Raw genomic sequence first — 19,958 nt, forward strand, 5'->3', positions numbered from 1 at the left:
CATTGTATTTAGTCTTACTTGCTGCCATCTTGATTTGAATATCTCAGTTTTCTATTTGGCAGTGAAAGAAACAGAGAGAGGCATTAGCAGAAGTGAGGGAATAAGATTAGACAAAAACAGATAAGGAAACCCCCAGGAAATCATGACTAACTCTGTGAGGTTCCCCCATCCAATACAACCTACAGATCTTGCACCGTTAGAGTATAGGAAACACAACCCAGAGTAACAGCTTCTGTATGTGCCACCCTCTTAACAAGCAACATCCTCCTACCTGAGGATTTCCCCTGGGCTCCTGATATTTCTTTTTATATGTGACTGGTTTTTACCAAGGGGGCATCCCCCAAAGTGGCAGGGATTTCCCAAAGAATCCCTTACCATAAAGGAAGACAACAATCTACTGCTCTGCGAAAGCAAGTTTAAAAACTCCCTCGGCCCACAGAACAACACCATCTGAAACTAAAAGTGCTAAGTGTTTACAAAATTACCTGAAATATTACATTTGAGCTGGTACGGAACAGTAGTTAGAGGACTGAATGGGTCTTGTATGACTCAGGTTGTAATTACTACTCTTCCATAGTACTCACGGGATGGTCTTGGGCCAATCTTTCAGCCTAACATACCCTCAGGGCGGCTGGGAAGATAAAACAGCGACAGGGACAACAATGTACACCGCCATCTTGGCTCCTTTGAGAAAGGGTGAGATAACAAATGGATAGATTTCTTCCTTTCACAAAATCACACAAAATGTGCCTGCACACAAAAATCTACACCCCCTCGCCAAAACTACACTGCCCCATAAAATGCTTAAATACAGCCCAATCTTTTCAAACAGGATTGTGGTTACTACTGTGGTTGCTATTGAGAACCAGTGTGATGTAGTGCTCAGATTATGATCAGGGCGACCCAGGTTCGAATCTCCACTGTGCCCTGGGAAATTGCTGGGTGACCTTGGGCCAGTCATTCTCTCAGCATAACCTACCCCACAGGTTTGTTGTGAGGATAAAATGGAGGAGAGGAGAACGATGTAAGTCACTTTTGGTCCCTCTTGGGGAGAAAAGTGGAACATAAATGAGGCAAGAAAGTAAGCAAGTAAGTAAATTCACTTGCTTTAATAGCGGCATGTCAGACTGGTCTCTTTAAAAAAAAAGCAGCCCTGTGCCTGAAACAGTTGTGTGAATAGGCTCTAAAAGCCTCTTGCTACCCCTTTGGTTTGCATAGATAAGAAATATGCCCAATTGATTGCTCTTAACATGAAGTAACAGCAGCCACAAAAGATTCTGATTGAATTAGTTTACCTGAAGTATTTGATTTAACCAGGTTCAGCTTCCTCATCCATAGGAAGTCTGGAAAATGTTAATTCTGGGTGGGAGAGGGGTGCCTCCGAGCACCACCGCGCAGAGTAATGCTGAAGCTTCTGAAATGTGTAGGAGCAGATTATGCCTTCTGTCTGCCGACTGGCCACTAAATGGTTTCAATTAACAAGCGAATAGGATTTCTGCAGCACATTGTCTTTGCAATATACAATAACTAACTTCAAAGTTTCACCATTAACCATTCTCACCGGCTTTTAAAAACAAAAACTCTTTTCAAACAAGACAGTGTGGTCTCTCTGCCGCCCATTCAAACTTGGCATCAAAGTCTTGGCTTAATGTTCTTCGGTCAATAGGAGAGCTGGCAAAATGGAATCGCTGAGGGGTCGACAGCAAACCAGGAAGCCCTTCAAGTGTTCAGATCACACCTCTGTTAGGAACTCATTAGGTGGTCTTAGGCAATCTGATTAGCCTCCCATTTGTAATGTGGGGATGATCATACTGATTTACCTTAAAACTGTTCTAAAGATAGCTGCTCTAACGTAAGGGGAAGTGCTTTCAACGTAATAATATAATCCCATCAGATTCCGATTTTCCTTTCTGAGCTCTTTAAATATTTATTTATTTATTTCATTTGTACCCTGCTGTTCACCCCAATGGGGACCCAAAGTGGCTTATATCATTTCTCTCTCTTCCTCTTTATCCTCACAACAACCCTGTGAGGTAGGTTAGGCGGAGAGTGTGTGACTGGCAAAGGTCAGACAGGAAGCTTCCCTGGCAAATTGGAGTTGCATACCTGGATCTCCCAGATGCTCGTCCAACACTCTAACCACAACACCACGTTGGCTCTCTTCTGTCCCTCCCTTCCTTTGAACCTTAAGGTGCCTTACAATTACATGCTAAATATAACAAAAGATAATAAGTGGAGGAGCAATCAATAGGCTAAATCTAGTGGCTACATGGGCACGTGTGGGATGGTGGGGAAGATGATCCTTTCAACACGTAGCTCCGAGTTGGTGAAGGGCTTCAGTGGTCACAACCAGCACCTTGGTGTTACTTGTAGATGGACCCAGGAACAGAGGGAGTAGGATACACCATGTCCTCACTATTGTACAACAACCTGTTCCAGAAACAGGACCGGTGGGGTCCACTCACAGACCTCCCCCACCATAGCTTCTCCATTAATTTCAACCAAGGAAGTGAATCCATCAGTGAATTTTCTTGGGCCTGCACTATTCAGAGATGTACCAAGAATGCATTGGAGCACACAGGAAATTCTTGACTCAGCCATGTATGCATTAGCATCTGTACATAAAATGCCTCCCATAGCATGGGAACATGTACATAGCATGTACACAGCTAGATTTTATGATGTTTGGGCAGAAAAAATGAAACAGGTGCTGGTCTGCCTAGCTGTAAAGCTCAGTGAGTAGTCATGGGGAAGTTATTCTTTTTAGCATAAATTGTGTTAATTTTGCCCTATCTGACCTAACAGAATACAAATATTAGCTGTCTTGAATAGCTACCTAAAAGTTGTAGTCACCAGGCCTTGAACTCGTGTCCGACAAGAACACTTTCAAAGTACAGTGTGACATCAGAGATGATGCCCTGTAGCCTTTTAAGCTCAGGATAGGGCTGGATCTTATCCCCAAGGTGCTTGGAACATCTCCAAAACACAGCATAAAGTGACACAAGACAAGAACCAGTTCTCTTTCTGAGCTTAGAACAGGGGAAAGGAGCGGCCACTGAAATGTGCAGTACTGTTCAATGGCACCTATAAGCCTCTTTCTCCAAATAACTGAAGCATTAAGTCAGTGCAGTAAAATAAAATTTGTAATCACTCACAACATAATTTTTTTTCATGAAAGGTAACAACTATCCCGAACAAATAAAAAACAGTTGGCTTAGTAATCACAGAAAACTTCAGGACGTGCACATGGTTAATTTCATAGCACTTTGGGGCTGCAAATATCATCCTAGCACAATTCTGCCAAAATATTAAAGAACCCTAATTTCTCTTTCAACCGTCCACATAGACTTTTGGATGAAAGACTTGCTGGTCTGCCACCTTTTGCTTAATCTTCTCTTTGCTTTGAAATCTCTTGAATTGCAGAACCCTGAAAAATGAAACCAATACACACTGGCCCCAGTGACTGGCCTCCTTCCTGTCTCCCAAAAAGAGCATAAGGACAGAACATCCTCACTGAATGTACAGTTAGCAATCGAGTTCAGCATGCACAACACCGGCGTGCAGCATTTTGTAATGCAGAGGAGTCCCAGTTACATTGCAGAGAGCAGATTTAGGAGATCTAGTGGTGGGTACTGTTTGATGCTACCGTGCTAGGTGGACCAAAATTACCTTGCAGTAGAATTCTAAGTAGGTCTTCTTACAATCCTAGTTAGATCTATTCAATGTAGTTTAATCTCAGGAACGCGTTTTTAGGATTGTACTAATAATCAACTCTGATGTTCCAAACAGTGTCAAAAGGGTTGTTGGGTTTTCTATTTGCCTTAGTGATCATTTTTAATTTCTATCTGCTGCATACCCTGCTATGTAGTTCTGTGAAGCTTTTCCTAGCCTGCAGGGGTTCTGGTGGGAAAACAATTTCTTCCTGTAGCTGGCATAAGGTGGAAAGAATCTGATGGCCTCATTTATAAACCTCTACATCTTTGTGCATCATGCTAAAATTAACCTGAATAAATGCTTCTTTCTGTTTTGGAATGGACCAGATGTTCCAGAGAGAATTTAAAACCGAGTTCCTACAGAATACCATTAACGACTCTGCTAATGCTCTGGATTGTGATGCCATACGAATCTTTGGAACTACAACAACCCTTGCAGAGGAAATGCCTGCCTTGCATCTTCTGACACCTCTTCCAGTTATGTTGACTGTCTGGCTTGTATTAGCTTAAGAGAGTCTTTGAAAGAATGTATGTATGGCATTGCCAAAAGTAGCATTGCCAGCTTTTCCCTTCAGGGCTACTGTCTCTGAATGGTTGCACAGGAGGAGGCAGGTGTGGTAGCAAAAGGGAAAGATTCACTTGTTTGCAAAGCCTCCGAGCGCTGGGAGGGGGAATGGGGGGAAATAATGGAAATGCTGCTTTCTAGGTCTGCTGGAAATGAGTGCAATGTTTATTTGAAATATCTATGACCTGCTCACCCTTACCCCTCCGATTGCTGAAGAAGTGTATAGTGTAATATCTTTGTTGCTGTTGGATATGGTTTTATGGTTTTTAATTGAGTTTTGTACTTGCACTGCTAATTTTATATTATGTGTATTGTTATTGTAGTCTAACAATGTTGTTACCCACCCTGAGCCTGTTCGTAGAAAGGGTGGGTTAGAAATTTAATAAATAATTAATTTTTTTTTAAAGAGAGAATTCAGAGTAAGGTTGCCAGCTGCCCAGACAAAAACTTTTAAAAAGCTAAATACAACCAGAATCCAATGGCACCTTAAAGATGAACAACATTTATCCCAATTGAAGCTTTCAGGATTCAGAGTTCCCTTCTGCACATCTTTGACAAACAGACAGCATTGGCCCCGGTCTTTGCTCCCAAATGGCTACGCTCCATCCCCAGAGCCACCAACATTTTATGAGCTCTGCACCTGGCCCCACCAGCAAGCCTCTACCTCCTAAGCAGAAATTGTTGTTGTACCCTAAGGCACATAACTGTATCCCAAATATATTATCTGCCTGAAAAACAGAAGAAACAACCATTTCTCAGCCAACCCTACCAGTGTGGGCAAGGCCTGCTCAGACAGTTCCTAATAAGGCCTTGCGAGAGTGGTTGGGCTGGGTCAATGCCTGGATGGGAGGCCTCAGACCGAGTCAGACTCCTGGCCTCTCCAGGTCAACATGGGCTGCTCTGACTGGCAGCTGCTCTTTGGGGTCTCAGGCAGAGAAAGGTCTTTCACATCAACCCCTACTTGATCCTTTCTAACTGGAGATGCCAGAGACTGAATGCCAAGCAGATGCCCTACCACTGAGCCACGGCATGCCTTACATGCATTGTCTGGAGTTCCAAAGTGGGAAAGTGATACATACATTGTATTACTGCTATTAATAACAGCAGCAGATATAGTTGATAATAATGACCCTATTAATAACAATTAATAACTGGAAGAGAGAATAATTAACACTACACTTTTATTTGCAAAGTGAAAATGTCCAGAAATTTTATTTTATTTTTAAATTTTATCAGGATGGGCACTTAATTTTCTCTCGTATTTTTGCTATGGCTTTTTGCTAATACAAAAAAGATTGATGATGATACCAGCAGAACTGATAAAAATATAACCGATGCACAATTCCTTTTAATGACATACTTTTTTGTTATCTTCCACTCATAGACAATCCCACTTTCTCAGTTCCAATCCTTCTTTTTTTTGGTTTCCATAGGGAAAGGTTTATTCCAATACTCAATAAAAAGAGTCCATTGCTGAGCAAAATGTTTCTGTGCATTTTTCTTCTTTGTATCATCTTGTTTTAACATTGAAATTTTGTCCATGATCAGCACAAACCATGTCTTCCCCAACCATATCTCCTGTCTTGGCAATCTGCTGTTTCCTTATCTTAGCTATTAAAATTCTTGCCACCACCAAAGTCCAGGTAACAGTCTAGTGAGGTTGGTCATACGCCCTTTCATCGTTGGAACACCAAGGCTGGCTATAAGAACATCACTGGAGTGGTCCCCTCTGGACTGAGCTCATGGCATTCCAGAGGCCTCTTAAAACAAGGGTTCTCATTCAACCATCATCCTCTGCCTAGCACGATGATAGACAATGTGCCAGTAATGTGTTGGTTGGAGGCAGGGGTCATTTCGTAGAAAAAGAGCTGGAGGAACTCATTAGCATAACTTATTAGCATATGCCATGCCCCTTGACATCACCAGAAGTGTGTCATTAGCATAACTGATTTGCATATGCCACACCCCCTGGCATCACCTATCTTGGCTGTTTTGGACCCAATGCTGGCCATTCAGGGCCAAAATTGGGCCCAAAATGGCAAAAAGGGGCCCAAAATGGTCAGGATTGGGTTCCTGCTGAGTGGGAGAGTGATTCACCACCCATCAGAGGCCCGATCTGGGCCATTTCAGCCCCAATCCAGGCCGAAACGGGCCCAAAATGGCCAAGAGTCAGGTGAGCAGGGCCACCTGACATGTGACCTCTATGGGGAACTACCAGAACTGCATTCCTGTGCGTTCCCCCTCGAAATGAGCCCTGGTTGGAGGAAGAAAAGCACATGGTTGTCATCCAGAAAATTGTTTTATTCTCAAGCCACATCACAGCCCTGGAACTAAAGAAATAAATGGTAAGTTATGATGGATTTGGGAATAGAGCCTCATTTAAAACCCAGCCTCATTTCAGCTTCAGTGACATCCGCTCCCCCTTGTAGAGTGCAGGGTTGGGCTTTCCATCTGCATGCTCTAAACAACTCTTCTACATGCCAATATTCTCCCCTGGGTAAATAGGATCAGGATGGTGGCTGCTGTGAGAACTTGCCAGGACATGTTCCACTTGAGGATTCATCACTGGCTGTTCTCTTGCTAAAGCCTTTGTGCTTCTTTTTAACAGCCTGATAGCTAAATATTTATCCCTAACATCCCCCTTTTCAAATATTTCTGTTCTGGGTAGATCTCTTAATTATCTAATAGTGCAACCCCTGTGCAGGGTTACTCTAAGCTCACTGATTTATCTCTTCATATGTTGTGATCCAGACAGTGAATAATTCCTTGGACGAAAGACCTGTTAAACACAGTGAGACTGACTTCGGAGTAAAGATATATAAGAATGTAGTGTGCAGTGCTCTTACAGACTAGTTTTTTTCCTGCATGCACTACAACCAACTGCTCAATTTGAACATATAAAGCTGCCTTATAACACTGGCCCCATCTAATGTTGAAATCATAAGCAAAGTTACTCCAGTCTAAGCCCATTGATTTCAATGGGCTTAGACTGGAGTAACTCTGTTTAGGATTTCACTGCAAGACAATATTTGGCAGGGATTAAACCTGTAACTGTTCACATGCAAGCTGCATGTTACGCCATTGAGCTATGGCCCAGTGTGTACCAGATCTTTACAACAAGGTCTGCCTTGAATGGCGTTCTCTTCCCTGGAGAACAAGATCCAAGTCCAGCAGTAGCTCCTTATAGACCAGCAAGATTTTCAAGGCCTATGCTTTCAAGAGTCAAAGCTCCCTTCTTCAAAGTGCTATTGGACTTGAATCTTGCTGTTCTGTTGCAGACCAACACAGCTACCCATCTGAAACTCTCTTCCCAAGCATCTTCCAAATGCCTTCCAAAACCATTCTGTTCCTACTAGGTTTTCACAGGTCTTTAACAGTGCAATCTTTAAACCTGTCTAAGATTATTGACTTCACTGGATTTAGAAGAGTGTGGCTCTGCTTGGGATTGTACTGCAAGTGGTACAGCTGGGCATGAGAAGGAGCAAGGGGAGTGTATGCTGGGGTGCCAGTTCTGTCTGTGGTCTTAGAAGCTGAGACTCTGCTTAGAATTCCACGGTAAAACTAACCAAATTCTACTAAATATAGGAAATTATGAAATATAGGAAAGTGTCAATTAGGGGAAGAAGGCATTGTTTTAAACAAATATTAAGGAACAAAGCTAACAATGCTGGGCTTTAATTTGAATGAGAACTCCTTGAGAAGGACAACTTTAAAACCACCATTGTCCCAGAACAACATTTAAAAATCCTCTGTCCATTTTAAATTGCCTTTTGCTTCAGTGCAATGATTCATATTGCATAAAGTGAAGAGTGTTAATCAAATATTTTACAGGACTGGGGTCATTTAATTTTCAACTTCTTAAAGAGTTTTGCTTTAAAACACATCATTTGAGACAGAACTATGTGATAATTAATAATATAATCAAGCTATTAGTAGCTGCTGTGCATTTCTTGCCTTGTAATTAAAAAATAACTGGATTAACATTTCTTCCAGGTTGATGGAGAAATGTAGATAGCGTAGAATTGTCCTGCAAATGATAGCTGAGTCATTCTAATCATGATGATCATGAAGATACTTTACAGCATTCAAGGTGCTTCGTATACATTATCTTGAAATCTTTACAACGCACCTGTAAGGTAGGCTAGTATTAGCCCCATATGTGGTCAAGGGGGGGGACTGGGAGTGTGTGGCTTCTCTAAGGTCACCTGCTGGATTGGCAGAGGTGACGTTTGAACCAAGGACTTCCTGAATGCCATCTCTTTGCTGCTGTACTTCACCTTTTGAAAGTCACTTTCCTAAATACTAGGTGCCCTTTATTTAAACGTTATGGAATGCTGCGCAACCCAAAATAGTTTTGTTAGTTTTTTGTTAGGAGTATTTCTTGTCTGTGTTGTTTAAACCTAATACCAATCAGGGAGACCTGATGCGTTAACTAAATAGCAGCAGTGCAATCCTGCCGGACTCTGGACTTACTTCCAAGTAGGACTACTGCGTAAAATGAGGCTGTAAGCGCGGCTCGCTTAACTGTCTTGAATGCGCCGCTCGTTAGAACCGCAATTTCGCGTCGTGTGAGCGCGCTTGCCCCTCTCCAAGGTCCTGACCGCTCGGAGCAAACGACTCCAGCTTGCCGGGAACCCTCCGCCGCTTTTTCCAGCTTCGGTTTCTAGACCCGGACCAAAAGGAGGCCCGCAGGCCCTTGTTCGTGACGCCGGCGAACCCATGGAAATGTACAGCGCAGTCCTAGGCAGAGGGCTTAGTGGGTTTAGACCGGAATAATTTTGCCCAGGAGTGCCCTGGTAGTGCCTGTAAACCGAAGCGTCACGGCGAACACGCGCGTCTTTCCTCGGAGGTGAAGCCCCGCTGACTTGCCAGTTCAGGAGCGAAAGAGCGGAGCCTTGACCTCCGAGGAGTTAAACCCGCGCTGCGATATGCAGCCCCCGAGAGCCCCCGGCCTCCGAACGTCCCCAACAGAGCGACACCCTTCCAAACCCAGTGCCTTGAATGGGCTCGGGAGGGCTTAACTCTGCTCCGGATGGCCTCGCCCGCCTCGCCCGCCTCCGCGACGGCGTAGCTGGCGCTGTCCGTGCTGAACGGGCTTGCTCTTCGTCCGGGTTGCAGAAGAGCTCCGCAAGCAGAAGCCGGGAGACAGACGAGCCCGCAGTTCCCTCCACTGCCCGGGTTCGCTTTCAGTCCTGCCCGTGGAAAGCAGCCGGGTTTCCCAAGAAGGTGCTGGGGACTGGGAGTCGCGCTGCGGCCGTGTTCGGAAGTCCTGCTATAGGGACTCTCCTCCAGCCATTGACAGCGCAAGCCGAGGCAGGTCTGGGGCTTACTCCCAGGACGGAGTTCCTAGGACGGGCCGGGGAGCCCCTTTTGCAGCACCTGTAGCTTGGCCTTTAAGCCTGGCCACTCAGAAGGGACTTTCACTGCCTCCAGTGATCCGGACAGAAGCCAGGTCTCACTCGCATGGGGCCATCGGTCCCTTGCTGGCCTTTTAAAGGCCGCAGTTCCGAACCATTCCCGAACTCGCCCTCTTCCCGTGTTTGCCTGTATCTTTACAGCGCAGTAGGAACTGAAAGAAAGAGGAACCTCAAGTTCCTTTTATCCCAGAGACAAAACAAGTCAGAAGTTTTATTCTAGTTGCTGGAGCAATTGGGGAGCGGGTCAGAGCGGCTCTGACCACACAATTTCATGGGAGTAATGGGTGCTTGTGTTATACACCCCACCGAAGCCTCCTTGTGGAAACTCTCCTATTGGAGAGTCAAATAGCACACCTGTGCAGTCCAGTCCCGTACTTGATGGCATAGAAAAGTAGCAGCGAGTTCCGTAGGACTTGTTGTCAAGTATTTGTGCGTCAGATTGCAGCCTTAAACAGAAATCGTTCCGGATTCGATATTTCGATAAAGAAGCGCCCAGGATGGTGCCTGAAATCCGGAATGCGAGAAAGCCGTTCTCTTTTTGTTGCTAGCCTCACTCGAAACGTTAACGACTTCTGTTTCCTGCTTGCAAGTTTACAGAAGCAACCCGGGGCTTCAGAATAGGAACCCCTCCCCTTAGAGACGGGCCGCAACACGTCCTTTTAGGAGCAAACGGCCAGGGCGCCGGAGACTCGCAGGATAGATAGCCGGACTGCAGTAGAATTACCCGCAAACACTTCGGATCTCTCGTCCTCCAGCTGCTTTGCCAGGAAAGGAATTAACCAGCTCACTTAGGAGGGAATTGCTAAGGAATCGGTGGGAATTCCGTCTGAGCTGACAAGGTCAGAATCGAACTGGAACTCGAGCTCCCGCAAATCACTACTTTCAAATCGAATCTCGAAGGGGCGCGTCTAGTGAAGGTTTAGGCTCAGACGGGGGTCTTTCCCAAGCGTTCGATCATGACTATTCGGAGAGCCCGATAGATGTGCGAGGTTTTAAAAGGAAGCCTGTTTGCAGACGAGCCAAGGTCACACATTGGGGGGAAATTCTGTAAAGCGGCTCGCCCGGGTTCCACCGGCCTCTCTAAGAAGGGTCGCTGGGAGACAACTTGCTGGGACGCCCCGGCTTTCTGTAGTCCCCGCAAGGGTCGCGTCCCGGAGTGGCACTTCCCAGACCGCCTTCATTTGTCGCCGGGGCGTTTCTCGGAGCAGCCTGCTGGTCAGGAAAGCCGCCCCAAGGCCTGGCTCCACGCAGAAGAAAGACTGCCTTGGAAAGCTGGTGTGCTGCTTTTGGCCTGGTTTTCCGAAGGGCCACCCTCGGGCGACGTCTGCGGCTCGGCTTTCCTAAGGTCTAAGGGGGCGGGGGGGGGGCGTCTGGTTGGTTCCTTTGTCCGATTCAGGCCAGCAGATAAAAAGGCGTCTAGGTCACGTCGCCTGTTTCCCAATCGAAGGGCCGCTTGGAGACGTCTGAGGAAATCCTTGCCCTCGAGGGAACAGCTTCGCTCTACATGCGCAAGATACCGTTTCTTGGGCAACTTCGAAGGAAAGAAAACCCGGGATTCTCCGCGCCAAGGGCGCCCAGATTCTCTTGCGCATACAGGGGCGACGCTGCGCAAGAGCGCCTCGCGATTCCCGCTTGTTTGGTGGGGCTCGCGGAAGAACGGCTCCCCTTGCCTCGCGCTCTAGAAGGGCCGGCGGGATGGAAATGCAAGCCTCGTCGGACTTTTCCTGTTGCTCTCCCCTATACTTGTTTTCAAAGTTTTGTTTTAATCCGATCTGTTTCTCCTAATTTGGTTTTAGTTTTTCCACATTTCTGGGCCAAGAAATGATTCACACGTGAAGAATATCCGTGCCGGTAGCTTGGCGGGGGCGGAGGGAGTGGGATCTCCCTCAGCTAACGCCAAGGAAAAGCAAACCCTCTTTTTCGTTTGTCTGCTGTTGCCAAACAGGGTGGAAAGCGACCCCTCCCCCTCAAGCCGCAGCCCGCGATTCTTCCTCTCCCTCCCGCCTTCAGAGCGCAGAAAAGGTAAGAGCTCGGAGCGGGAGTGCGAAGCGCCTTCCCTGCCTCGTTGCAAGGAAATCCCAGCCAAGGTGTGAAGTGCTCTGGAGGTCGCGCACAAACCGGTCCCGACGTAAGCGCCGTTGCATATAAATGGGGCGCCGGGAGACTTCTTGGAAAGGGAGAAGGAAGGCGGGAGCCGGGCCGGGCGTGGCAGAGGCCAGGCGCCACCGGAGACTGCCTGACTCGCCCCCACGCATTTCAGTGCAGCGCAGACCCGCCACCAGCCAGCGGCCTTGCAGCTGCGGAGCGGGCCGGGCGCTCAGGGGAAGAGTTCCCCGGGGCTCGCTGGAGAGGACCGCTCCGGGGTCAGGCTGGCCAGCTTAGGCTCCGGGTCGCCCCTCGGCCCGGTCGATTCCCCCTCGCCAAGCCCTCAACTGGTGCAGGGCCTCGGCTGCCCAACGAAGCGGAGAGGGGGGCAGATTTTTAAAACGGATTTCCCGTTAAAGGGCCTCCTCTTTGGGGACCTCACCCCGCAGACGGGACTGCCTGAGGGACGAACGTGCACCAAGCGCGGGATGCGGGCTTTCACTCACCACCAGGGCCGGCGGACTTCGGTTAGCCTTTAAGGTGCCACCAAAGTCCTCTTTAGAGCTTTTCCCCCAGGGGGGATAGTCGTGATGGTTTGTAGGACGAGAGAGAGATCCGAGCCCAGTAGCACCGAGCAGATTTCCAGACCAAGGAAGCTTCGACTCTGGAAAGTTCACAACCGGGAATCTTAGTTGGTCATAAGGCGCTACTGGACCCGAATCTTGCTCTTTTGAGCCTTTGTTAGCCCAACTCGAAATCTCAGGAAAAGCCCAAAGAAAAGCAAAACCGGCCGAGTTTCCCCGGCTTATCAGGCCCCTTTTGAAGGAAGAAGCACTTCTCACGTGAAGGGCTCTTTTTCAAAGCCGGAGGAGTCACAGGTGACTTGTTCCAATTAGTGAGTGTCTAATTAAATTAGTGTCACCGAGCTCAGCCAATCGCTTGGCGAGCAGAGGCCAGGTCCGCCGAGGAGTGGAGCCGCCTCCAAGCCCCGCCCCGGCCCCGGCGAGGAGGGCACGCGCCTATATAAGCGCTCCGCGGCCCGACCGGCGCAGTCAGTCGGGAGGCGTTCGCGCGGGCGGAGGTGGCGCGCTTTTCAAGGAGGCCGCCGCGGGCTGCGGCCAGCGGCCTCCCGAGGGGACCTGCGCAGCGCCGCTGCCTCTGCTTGGCCGGCCGCTGAGCGGCCCCGCTGAGGCGGGATGCAGCTGGGGGAGCAGCTCCTGGGCGGTGCGCCTGCCCTGCCCGGCGCGCCCTTCTACCCGCTGGAGAGCGCCGCGGGCCGCGCCGGCCCCTCCGCGCGCCACCTGGGCCCCGCGTCGCCGCCGCGCCTCGACCTGGACAAGGCGGCCAAGAAGTTCGGCGGCGGCGGCGGGGGCGCCTCGGGCCTGCTGGGCGAGGGCGAGGCGGGCGAGGCGCCCTTCGCCGCCGCCGCCCAGGGGCCCGCCAAGGCCGGCCCGGAGGGGGGCCGCAAGAGCCCCGCCGAGGAGGAGGCGCTGCCGCCGGCGCGCTACCCGCTGGACGGCCTCAGCCCCGAGCGCTACTACCTGCCCTCGCCCGGCCCGCAGGGCGCCGCCGACGCGCTGGGCGGGCCCTGCGCCCTCTTCCCCTATGCGGCGGCGGGCGGCGGCCAGGCCGGCTCCATGTACCAGCCGGCCGGCGGGGCGCGCTACCCCTACGGCTCGGTGCTGTCCCCGCCGCCGGGCGGTTTCTCGGCGGCGGCGGGCCGGGCTCCCTTCGCGGCCGCCGGCGCCTACCAGTACGGGCAGGGCGCCCCTCCGGGCGGCCTCTACGGGCCCTACCCGGCGGCGGCGGCGGCGGCCGGCTCGTGCGGCGGGCTGGGCGGGCTGGCCCTGGGCGGCGGGCCGGGGGGCCTCCGCGCCCAGGTCTTCCTCTGCAACCGGCCGCTCTGGCTCAAGTTCCACCGGCACCAGACCGAGATGATCATCACCAAGCAGGGCAGGTACGCCTCCCGGCCCCCGAGGCGCCGTGCCAGGCGGGGCGATTGGCGGGCGGAGGGGAAAGCGGGCGAGGCGCTCCGGAGAGGCCCGGGGAAGTCGAGGGGACGAGTGAGTTGGCATCTCTGTGGCCAAAATCGCCGCGAGGAAATCAGTTGGATCTCAGCTGAAGGACTAGGAATCTGGATTGGCAAAGGAAAGCAACGCCCTGGGATTCAGTGTCGGAAAGCGGACAGATCCGAGTGCTAGGACTGGGGTGGGGAGAGAATCCCACCACGAATGCGCCAGAAGGGCCTCTCGGATCACTGTGCAATCCTCTCGAGTCTCAGTGAGAAAGGCGGCTATAAGTTACACAAATAAGTTTGTCCGAAATTTGCTCCCCTAAGGAGGTCTGACTTGTAAGTTTCAAGGAGCCTCTGCTGTTCATCTGCTTGGCTGGTGGGGTTGGATTTGTCCTGAGAGCCTAGAGGCTGGAGGAGGAGGGAATTGCTCCTTGGGTCCCGTAGTGGACAGGAGCTCTTCTATAAAACAGGAGTGGATTGCCTGAGGGCGGGAAGATGCCCTTTCTCCTGGCCCTTCTCCCGAGCCAGCCCATCTAGCAGCAGACACTCGGTGCCAAAAGACGTAGATGAGCGCGTTGGTTCGTTGTGACTGAGCTGGTTTTAGTGCCAAAGCTTCTAGCCCCGACTCTAAATATAAAACCCTCGAGGGGTGCTGCCATCTGCCTCCAGCCCTCCGCCCAGGTGCTAGCCAAGGCTGAATTACGCTGCCAAAGGGCCCCAGTGGGGGATCTTGGCACGGAACTGTAGGCGCCTTCCCATCCTAATACCCCTCTTTCTCTGTCCTCCCAAATGCAGGCGGATGTTTCCCTTCCTGAGCTTCAACATTACTGGCCTCAATCCCACAGCCCACTATAACGTCTTTGTGGAAGTGGTGTTGGCGGATCCTAACCATTGGCGCTTCCAAGGGGGGAAATGGGTGACTTGTGGCAAGGCAGACAACAACATGCAAGGTAAGGACCACTTGGGCGGGTGCATGGTTTCAGCCTGGCGCCCTTGGTCTTAATCTTGATGCCACGCTATGTTCCTCATCAAGGAAATCCTGAACTCTTGTGTCTGTTTCTTTGAGCCAACCACAACTTTTCAACAAGTCTTTTTAAATGTGAGTTTAGGAAAACCCAGGTTGCCTGACCAGTTTGGGGTATATGTGATTTTATTCTTGTTGGAGCTGGGGAGTAGAGTTCTCATTTCTGACAGGGCTTAAGGAAATGTAAAATGTTGGTCTTTGCTTCTGGTGATAAGGCCTTCCGTGCCTTGCAGTTAATATTAGTTTGGCCTCAGACTAGTGTGTGTGTGTGTTTGTTTAGACCTCTTAATTCTCTCTCTCCAACAGGCAATAAGGTTTATGTTCATCCTGAATCTCCCAATACTGGAGCCCACTGGATGAGGCAGGAGATCTCTTTTGGGAAACTGAAACTGACAAATAACAAGGGAGCCAATAATAATAATACTCAGGTAAAACTGTTTTCTTAAATTGGCTTTTATGTTAAGCTTACCTGAGCTGGAACAGAGATTGTATGCTTGATTTCAAAAGGTTTTGTAGCAAAGCCCTGAAATAAGCTTGGGACTCCCTAGAGCATTCCTGGTGGTACAGTAGTGTTGAGCGTAACTGGTTTAATACTGTGAAGGTCATAAACCGGTATGGGGCAGGGAATACATAATGCATTGTACACGTCTCCTTTCTTCCCGGTGATGAGATAGTTGAGAGCTAAATTGGGTTTTTCCTTTCTATTGTTTCAGATGATAGTTCTGCAGTCACTGCACAAATATCAGCCTCGACTTCACATTGTGGAAGTGACAGAAGATGGTGTTGAAGATATTAATGATTCTTCTAAGACGCAGACATTTAATTTTCCTGAAACACAATTCATAGCAGTCACTGCCTATCAGAACACTGATGTAAGGATAAAACCTCCTTTTAGGTGTAGAGAATGTTGTGTTTTCAAGTCCATTGAAATAATTGGGCTTAGAAAAGCGTAACCATACTTAGGATTGCCATGTAAGACTTAAAACTCTTCCTTGCTTTTGTAGCATTTAGAACTTTTACAGGGATGAATTATATGAACTTTTATCTACGTGTTAGATGGGAAATTGCCTATTTTCACTAATCAGTTTTGAGTGAAGTAACATCTGTTTTGTAATAGAATCCTACATATTTAGGAAAAAATGATTTTCTAAATTGGGGACCTTTTTGTTCATAAAAGGAATTGTTTGACTTTCTGAAAATAAAATGGGGAATATCAAGAAACTGATACTACTTTTTCTGATGTTTCTAGATCACACAGCTTAAAATTGACCATAATCCTTTTGCAAAAGGTTTCCGGGACAACTATGATTCGTAAGTACTAGTATTTTCTTGGAAAGATTTTTGAATTAGTTATTGACAATAGTTTTTAGCACATCATATTTAAAAACCAAGTTCTGCTGGTCACAGGAACTTTCCTTAAAGAAAACTAGCAGTATATCCGAATGAAAATGAATTTTGGATACTAAACTGTCCAAGTTCCCAAACATAACTAAATAGTATAGACATAATTGTTTGGGTTAATTGAAGAAGTAGCATAAAGTCTTACTCTAAAATATAATTTTCATTTGCCAGTTTGGTGTAGTGATTAAGAGCGATGGGACTCTAATCTGGAGAACCGAGTTTGATTCCCCACTCGTCCACTTGAAGCCAGCTGGGTGACCTGGGGTCAGTCACAGCTTTTAGCCCCACAGGGTGATTGTTGTGGGGATAATAATGACATAATTTGTAAACTGCACTGAGTGGGTGTTATGTTGTCCTGAAGAGCAGTATATAAATCAAATGTTACTATTATTATTAATAAAAAATGTAAAGTCATTAATCAATTTTCAGGGAAACATTATACAAGGCACTCAAAGTTTTATATATATATATATATAAATCTGTACTGTGTTTAAAAGTGAGCTTTAGGTCTTCTGATAAAAACAACACTATGTCAGGTGTAGGAATCACCGTACAATAAAACTCCAGGCTGGTTTTGTATTAATTTTGAATTTATTTTTTAAGAAGAGTTTGAACGTCAGTATTTCCAGCTTGATTCAAGCTCCTTGCATCTTACTACCAGCTTCTCAAATGGTCAAGAATATTATCTTAGCATTTTTCTCTTGTATTTGTAGCATGTACACAGCTTCAGAAAATGACAGATTAACTCCATCTCCCACGGATTCTCCTAGATCCCACCAGATTGTCCCAGGAGCCCGGTACAGCGTACAGCCCTTCTTCCAGGAACAATTTGTCAACAACTTGCCACCCGCTAGATTTTATAATGGGGAAAGAACTGTACCTCAAACAAATGGCCTCCTCTCTCCTCAACAGAATGAAGAGGTGGCCAACCCCCCACAGCGGTGGTTTGTCACACCAGTCCAACAGCCTGGAGCCAACAAACTCGACATGAACGCTTATGAGACTGACTACTCTGCTAGTACCCTTCTTCCATATGGCATAAAATCCCTCCCTCTTCAGACATCCCATGCCTTGGGCTACTATCCTGAGCCAACTTTTTCCTCCATGGCAGGATGGGGAAGCAGAGGCTCTTATCAGAGGAAAATGTCTACTGGCTTACCGTGGACTTCCAGAGCAAGTCCTCCAAGTTTCTCGGAAGACCTGATTTCCAAGGAGAAAGTGAAAGAAGAAATGGGGTCATCCTGGATAGAGACGCCGCCGTCCATAAAGTCTCTAGATTCGAATGATTCGGGAGTCTACACCAGTGCTTGTAAAAGGAGACGACTCTCCCCAAGCACCTCAAGCAATGAAAATTCTCCAACTATGAAGTGTGAGGATATTAATGCAGAGGACTTTGGCAAAGACTCTTCAAAAGGCATGGGTTATTATGCTTTCTACACTAGTTCTTAAGAGCTTTGAGGTCCGGACTTCATGTAAAAATGTGACTGGCTATATATATATTTTTTCCAGTGGTGGTATCAAGATCTTTTGCATAAATGTTGCCAAAGGAACTTTATTTCCCACCTTTAAAATGTTTTTGTGCAATTCTATAGAAGGTGCCAAAGCTTTTTTGACTGACCTTTTGCAGGTAAAAAAAAGGGGGGGGAGAAGTAGGATAGCACTCAAAACAATTTGGGTCTCTCCTTCTCAAGGGAACTGGATAGTCTGTAAGCACATTCTTGATATTTTCGGGGAGGCTACATTAAAGAAGTATGGTTTTGACTAGTTAGCAATTGCTTTGTACAACCAAGATTTTTTTTGAAGTTCCCTAAGTGAAGGAAAACAGGTTGCTTCATTCTAATCATTCCCTAATATTGTTACTGCAGCTCAGTAGCCGAGAATGGAGATTTACCTAACGAAGGAATCATCCATGAAATGTGCAAGGACTAGATTAATGGTCTTATGATTTAAGCTTTCTTGATCTTTCCACAGAAGACTTACTGTCTTGGCAGAAAAGTTATGGCAGTGAACAAATCTTTAAAGGTTACAAAAAGTACAATATTTAAAATGTACATCTGTGTGTTGTCCAGGTCCACTGTAAAATGACAACCTTCTGTACATAGTTTTAGTCATAACAGTGCTGTTGGGTGTCGGAAGCAGGTCTGAATTCATTTCAACAATTTATGATTGGACAGTGGATGCCGAGAGCACCAAAAATATATATTTATTGGTATGTAGTGGTGAACCTATTTTTCGGCTATTCTGTTCTGAAATGAAAGTGCTTGTAAACTCCTGTTGCTCAGTATGTAAATAATTTTACAGATGATCACAGCTGGCAAAAGACTTTTCTTTTAAAAGTTACTAGTTTATTTTGGGGTGGGACTGTCCTCTGTATATACTTTTTAATAAATGTGATGCAATGGTAGGAGCTTTTTCTTTGCTTCTGTCTTTGAGATTAGCTGTGGCAGGGAGGAAATTTAACTGCCCATTTAAAAAGACTGTTTTGGTATTACATACTTTCCTTAACCTAACCTGCAAGACAAAAGAAGGGAGCGTGCTCCCTTTGTAGGGAAAGCAAGGCTGGGCAGAGTGTCAGTGGGTTGGCTGGGTCTTCTCTAGATTTGCCACAGACGCTGGATTGGAGGGAGAGGCTCTTCTCTTTTGCCTGGCCTTTCCTCCCTTTCTCTTCCTCTTGTGTTACCTTTTGTTTGAAAACTAAGGTAGGGAACCAGGCAGCGTGGTAGGAGCAAAGGATGGGGGGGGGTTACTTGCGGAGGGAGTGCTTCTTGTGCCAGGGGCGCTGCTTAGCTGTTCTTGAGGCTTCCTTGTGGGAAAGAAGTCTGAAGCCATGAAGAGGCAGGGCGGAGAAAAAACGGGCCCTCGATCCGCTGCTTTAAGAATAATACAAATGTGTGGGATCCCATTGGGGGTTTTTAATTCTGAAAAGGTGTCTTAAAAAGCCGGTTGAACATCGTCATACAATTCTTAAGTATTTAACAGGCAACCGATTTTCTGGGGGGGGGGGGGAGAAGTGGGTGGGCCGGAGCAGCCTGAAAATATTCTCGCCTCACTTCAACCCCACCCGCATTGTGGGGGGTGGGGAGCGGGGAGGCCAAGTTCTTTGGCTCGGATCTTGCTTTACCAAAGCAAGCGCGTTCCGTTCAGTAAAGCGATTCAAATCCTATCCGCTGTTCCATTCGACCGGAAGATAAAAATCCGTCGAGGAAAAGGGCCTCTCCCGGCTTGCTTGGCTGGCGGTTCTCCCGAGTTCGTTCTGGTTTTAAGGGCTCTCAAAGGCTTCCGCTGCCAAGAGCTCCTCTTTCAGTCAGTTCGACGGGGATTGCGCCGGCCTCTTCCAGTCCTGCTCCAGGAGCGTTTTGCAGATCCGGCTGCTCTGCTTCTCGGCCGTAAAACGGAGCTCTGCTCCGCGGCGGACGCCTCCCAGCCGTCAACGGACCAGAGGAGGGAGGAGCCCTCGGACCCCCCCCCCCCCTTATCGACAGGCAGGTTTAGCAATTAACGGGGCTGACAGCGGCGGCGGGAGCGGAGCCTTTGTGTTTCCGAATCGGGGACGATTTACGAAAATGCGGGCGACGGGATTGTTCGGTTTTGCTCCGAGCTTCGGGGCGCGAAAGCCAAGGGCGAGCCTTTGATTCCGTCTCGCCCGGCGCCGCTGGCAGAGGAGAGCGGATCCGGGCCCCGCAGGCCGAGCGGTTCGTCCTGGCGAGGCCGGCGCTCCCGCCCTTTCAGCTCTGCGGGC

At 48.1% G+C, this 19,958-nt stretch overlaps 1 protein-coding gene across 1 annotated transcript; it reads left to right on the forward strand.

Annotated features, from left to right (window-relative positions):
- The first annotated feature begins 12,976 nt into the window (after nt 1-12,976).
- EOMES (eomesodermin) lies at nt 12,977-18,527 on the forward strand. Its single transcript, XM_054991743.1, has 6 exons — nt 12,977-13,737; nt 14,590-14,744; nt 15,125-15,246; nt 15,532-15,690; nt 16,068-16,129; nt 16,933-18,527. Exons 1-6 carry the CDS (start codon nt 12,977-12,979, stop codon nt 17,666-17,668), a joined length of 1,995 nt encoding a protein of 664 aa, XP_054847718.1. The 3' UTR covers nt 17,669-18,527.
- Nucleotides 18,528-19,958: the final 1,431 nt, after the last annotated feature.

Source organism: Eublepharis macularius, chromosome 11, assembly GCF_028583425.1.
Source record: "Eublepharis macularius isolate TG4126 chromosome 11, MPM_Emac_v1.0, whole genome shotgun sequence".
NCBI lineage: Eukaryota > Metazoa > Chordata > Lepidosauria > Squamata > Eublepharidae > Eublepharis > Eublepharis macularius.

Bases quoted from the DNA above. Each gene is read 5' to 3' on its own strand.
- EOMES (XM_054991743.1), top strand. From the start codon at position 12,977: ATGCAGCTGGGGGAGCAGCTCCTGGGCGGTGCGCCTGCCCTGCCCGGC. The intron at 13,738-14,589 runs GTACGCCTCCCG...TCCCAAATGCAG, and splicing joins ATCATCACCAAGCAGGGCAG to GCGGATGTTTCCCTTCCTGA. The intron at 15,247-15,531 runs GTAAAACTGTTT...CTATTGTTTCAG, and splicing joins CCAATAATAATAATACTCAG to ATGATAGTTCTGCAGTCACT.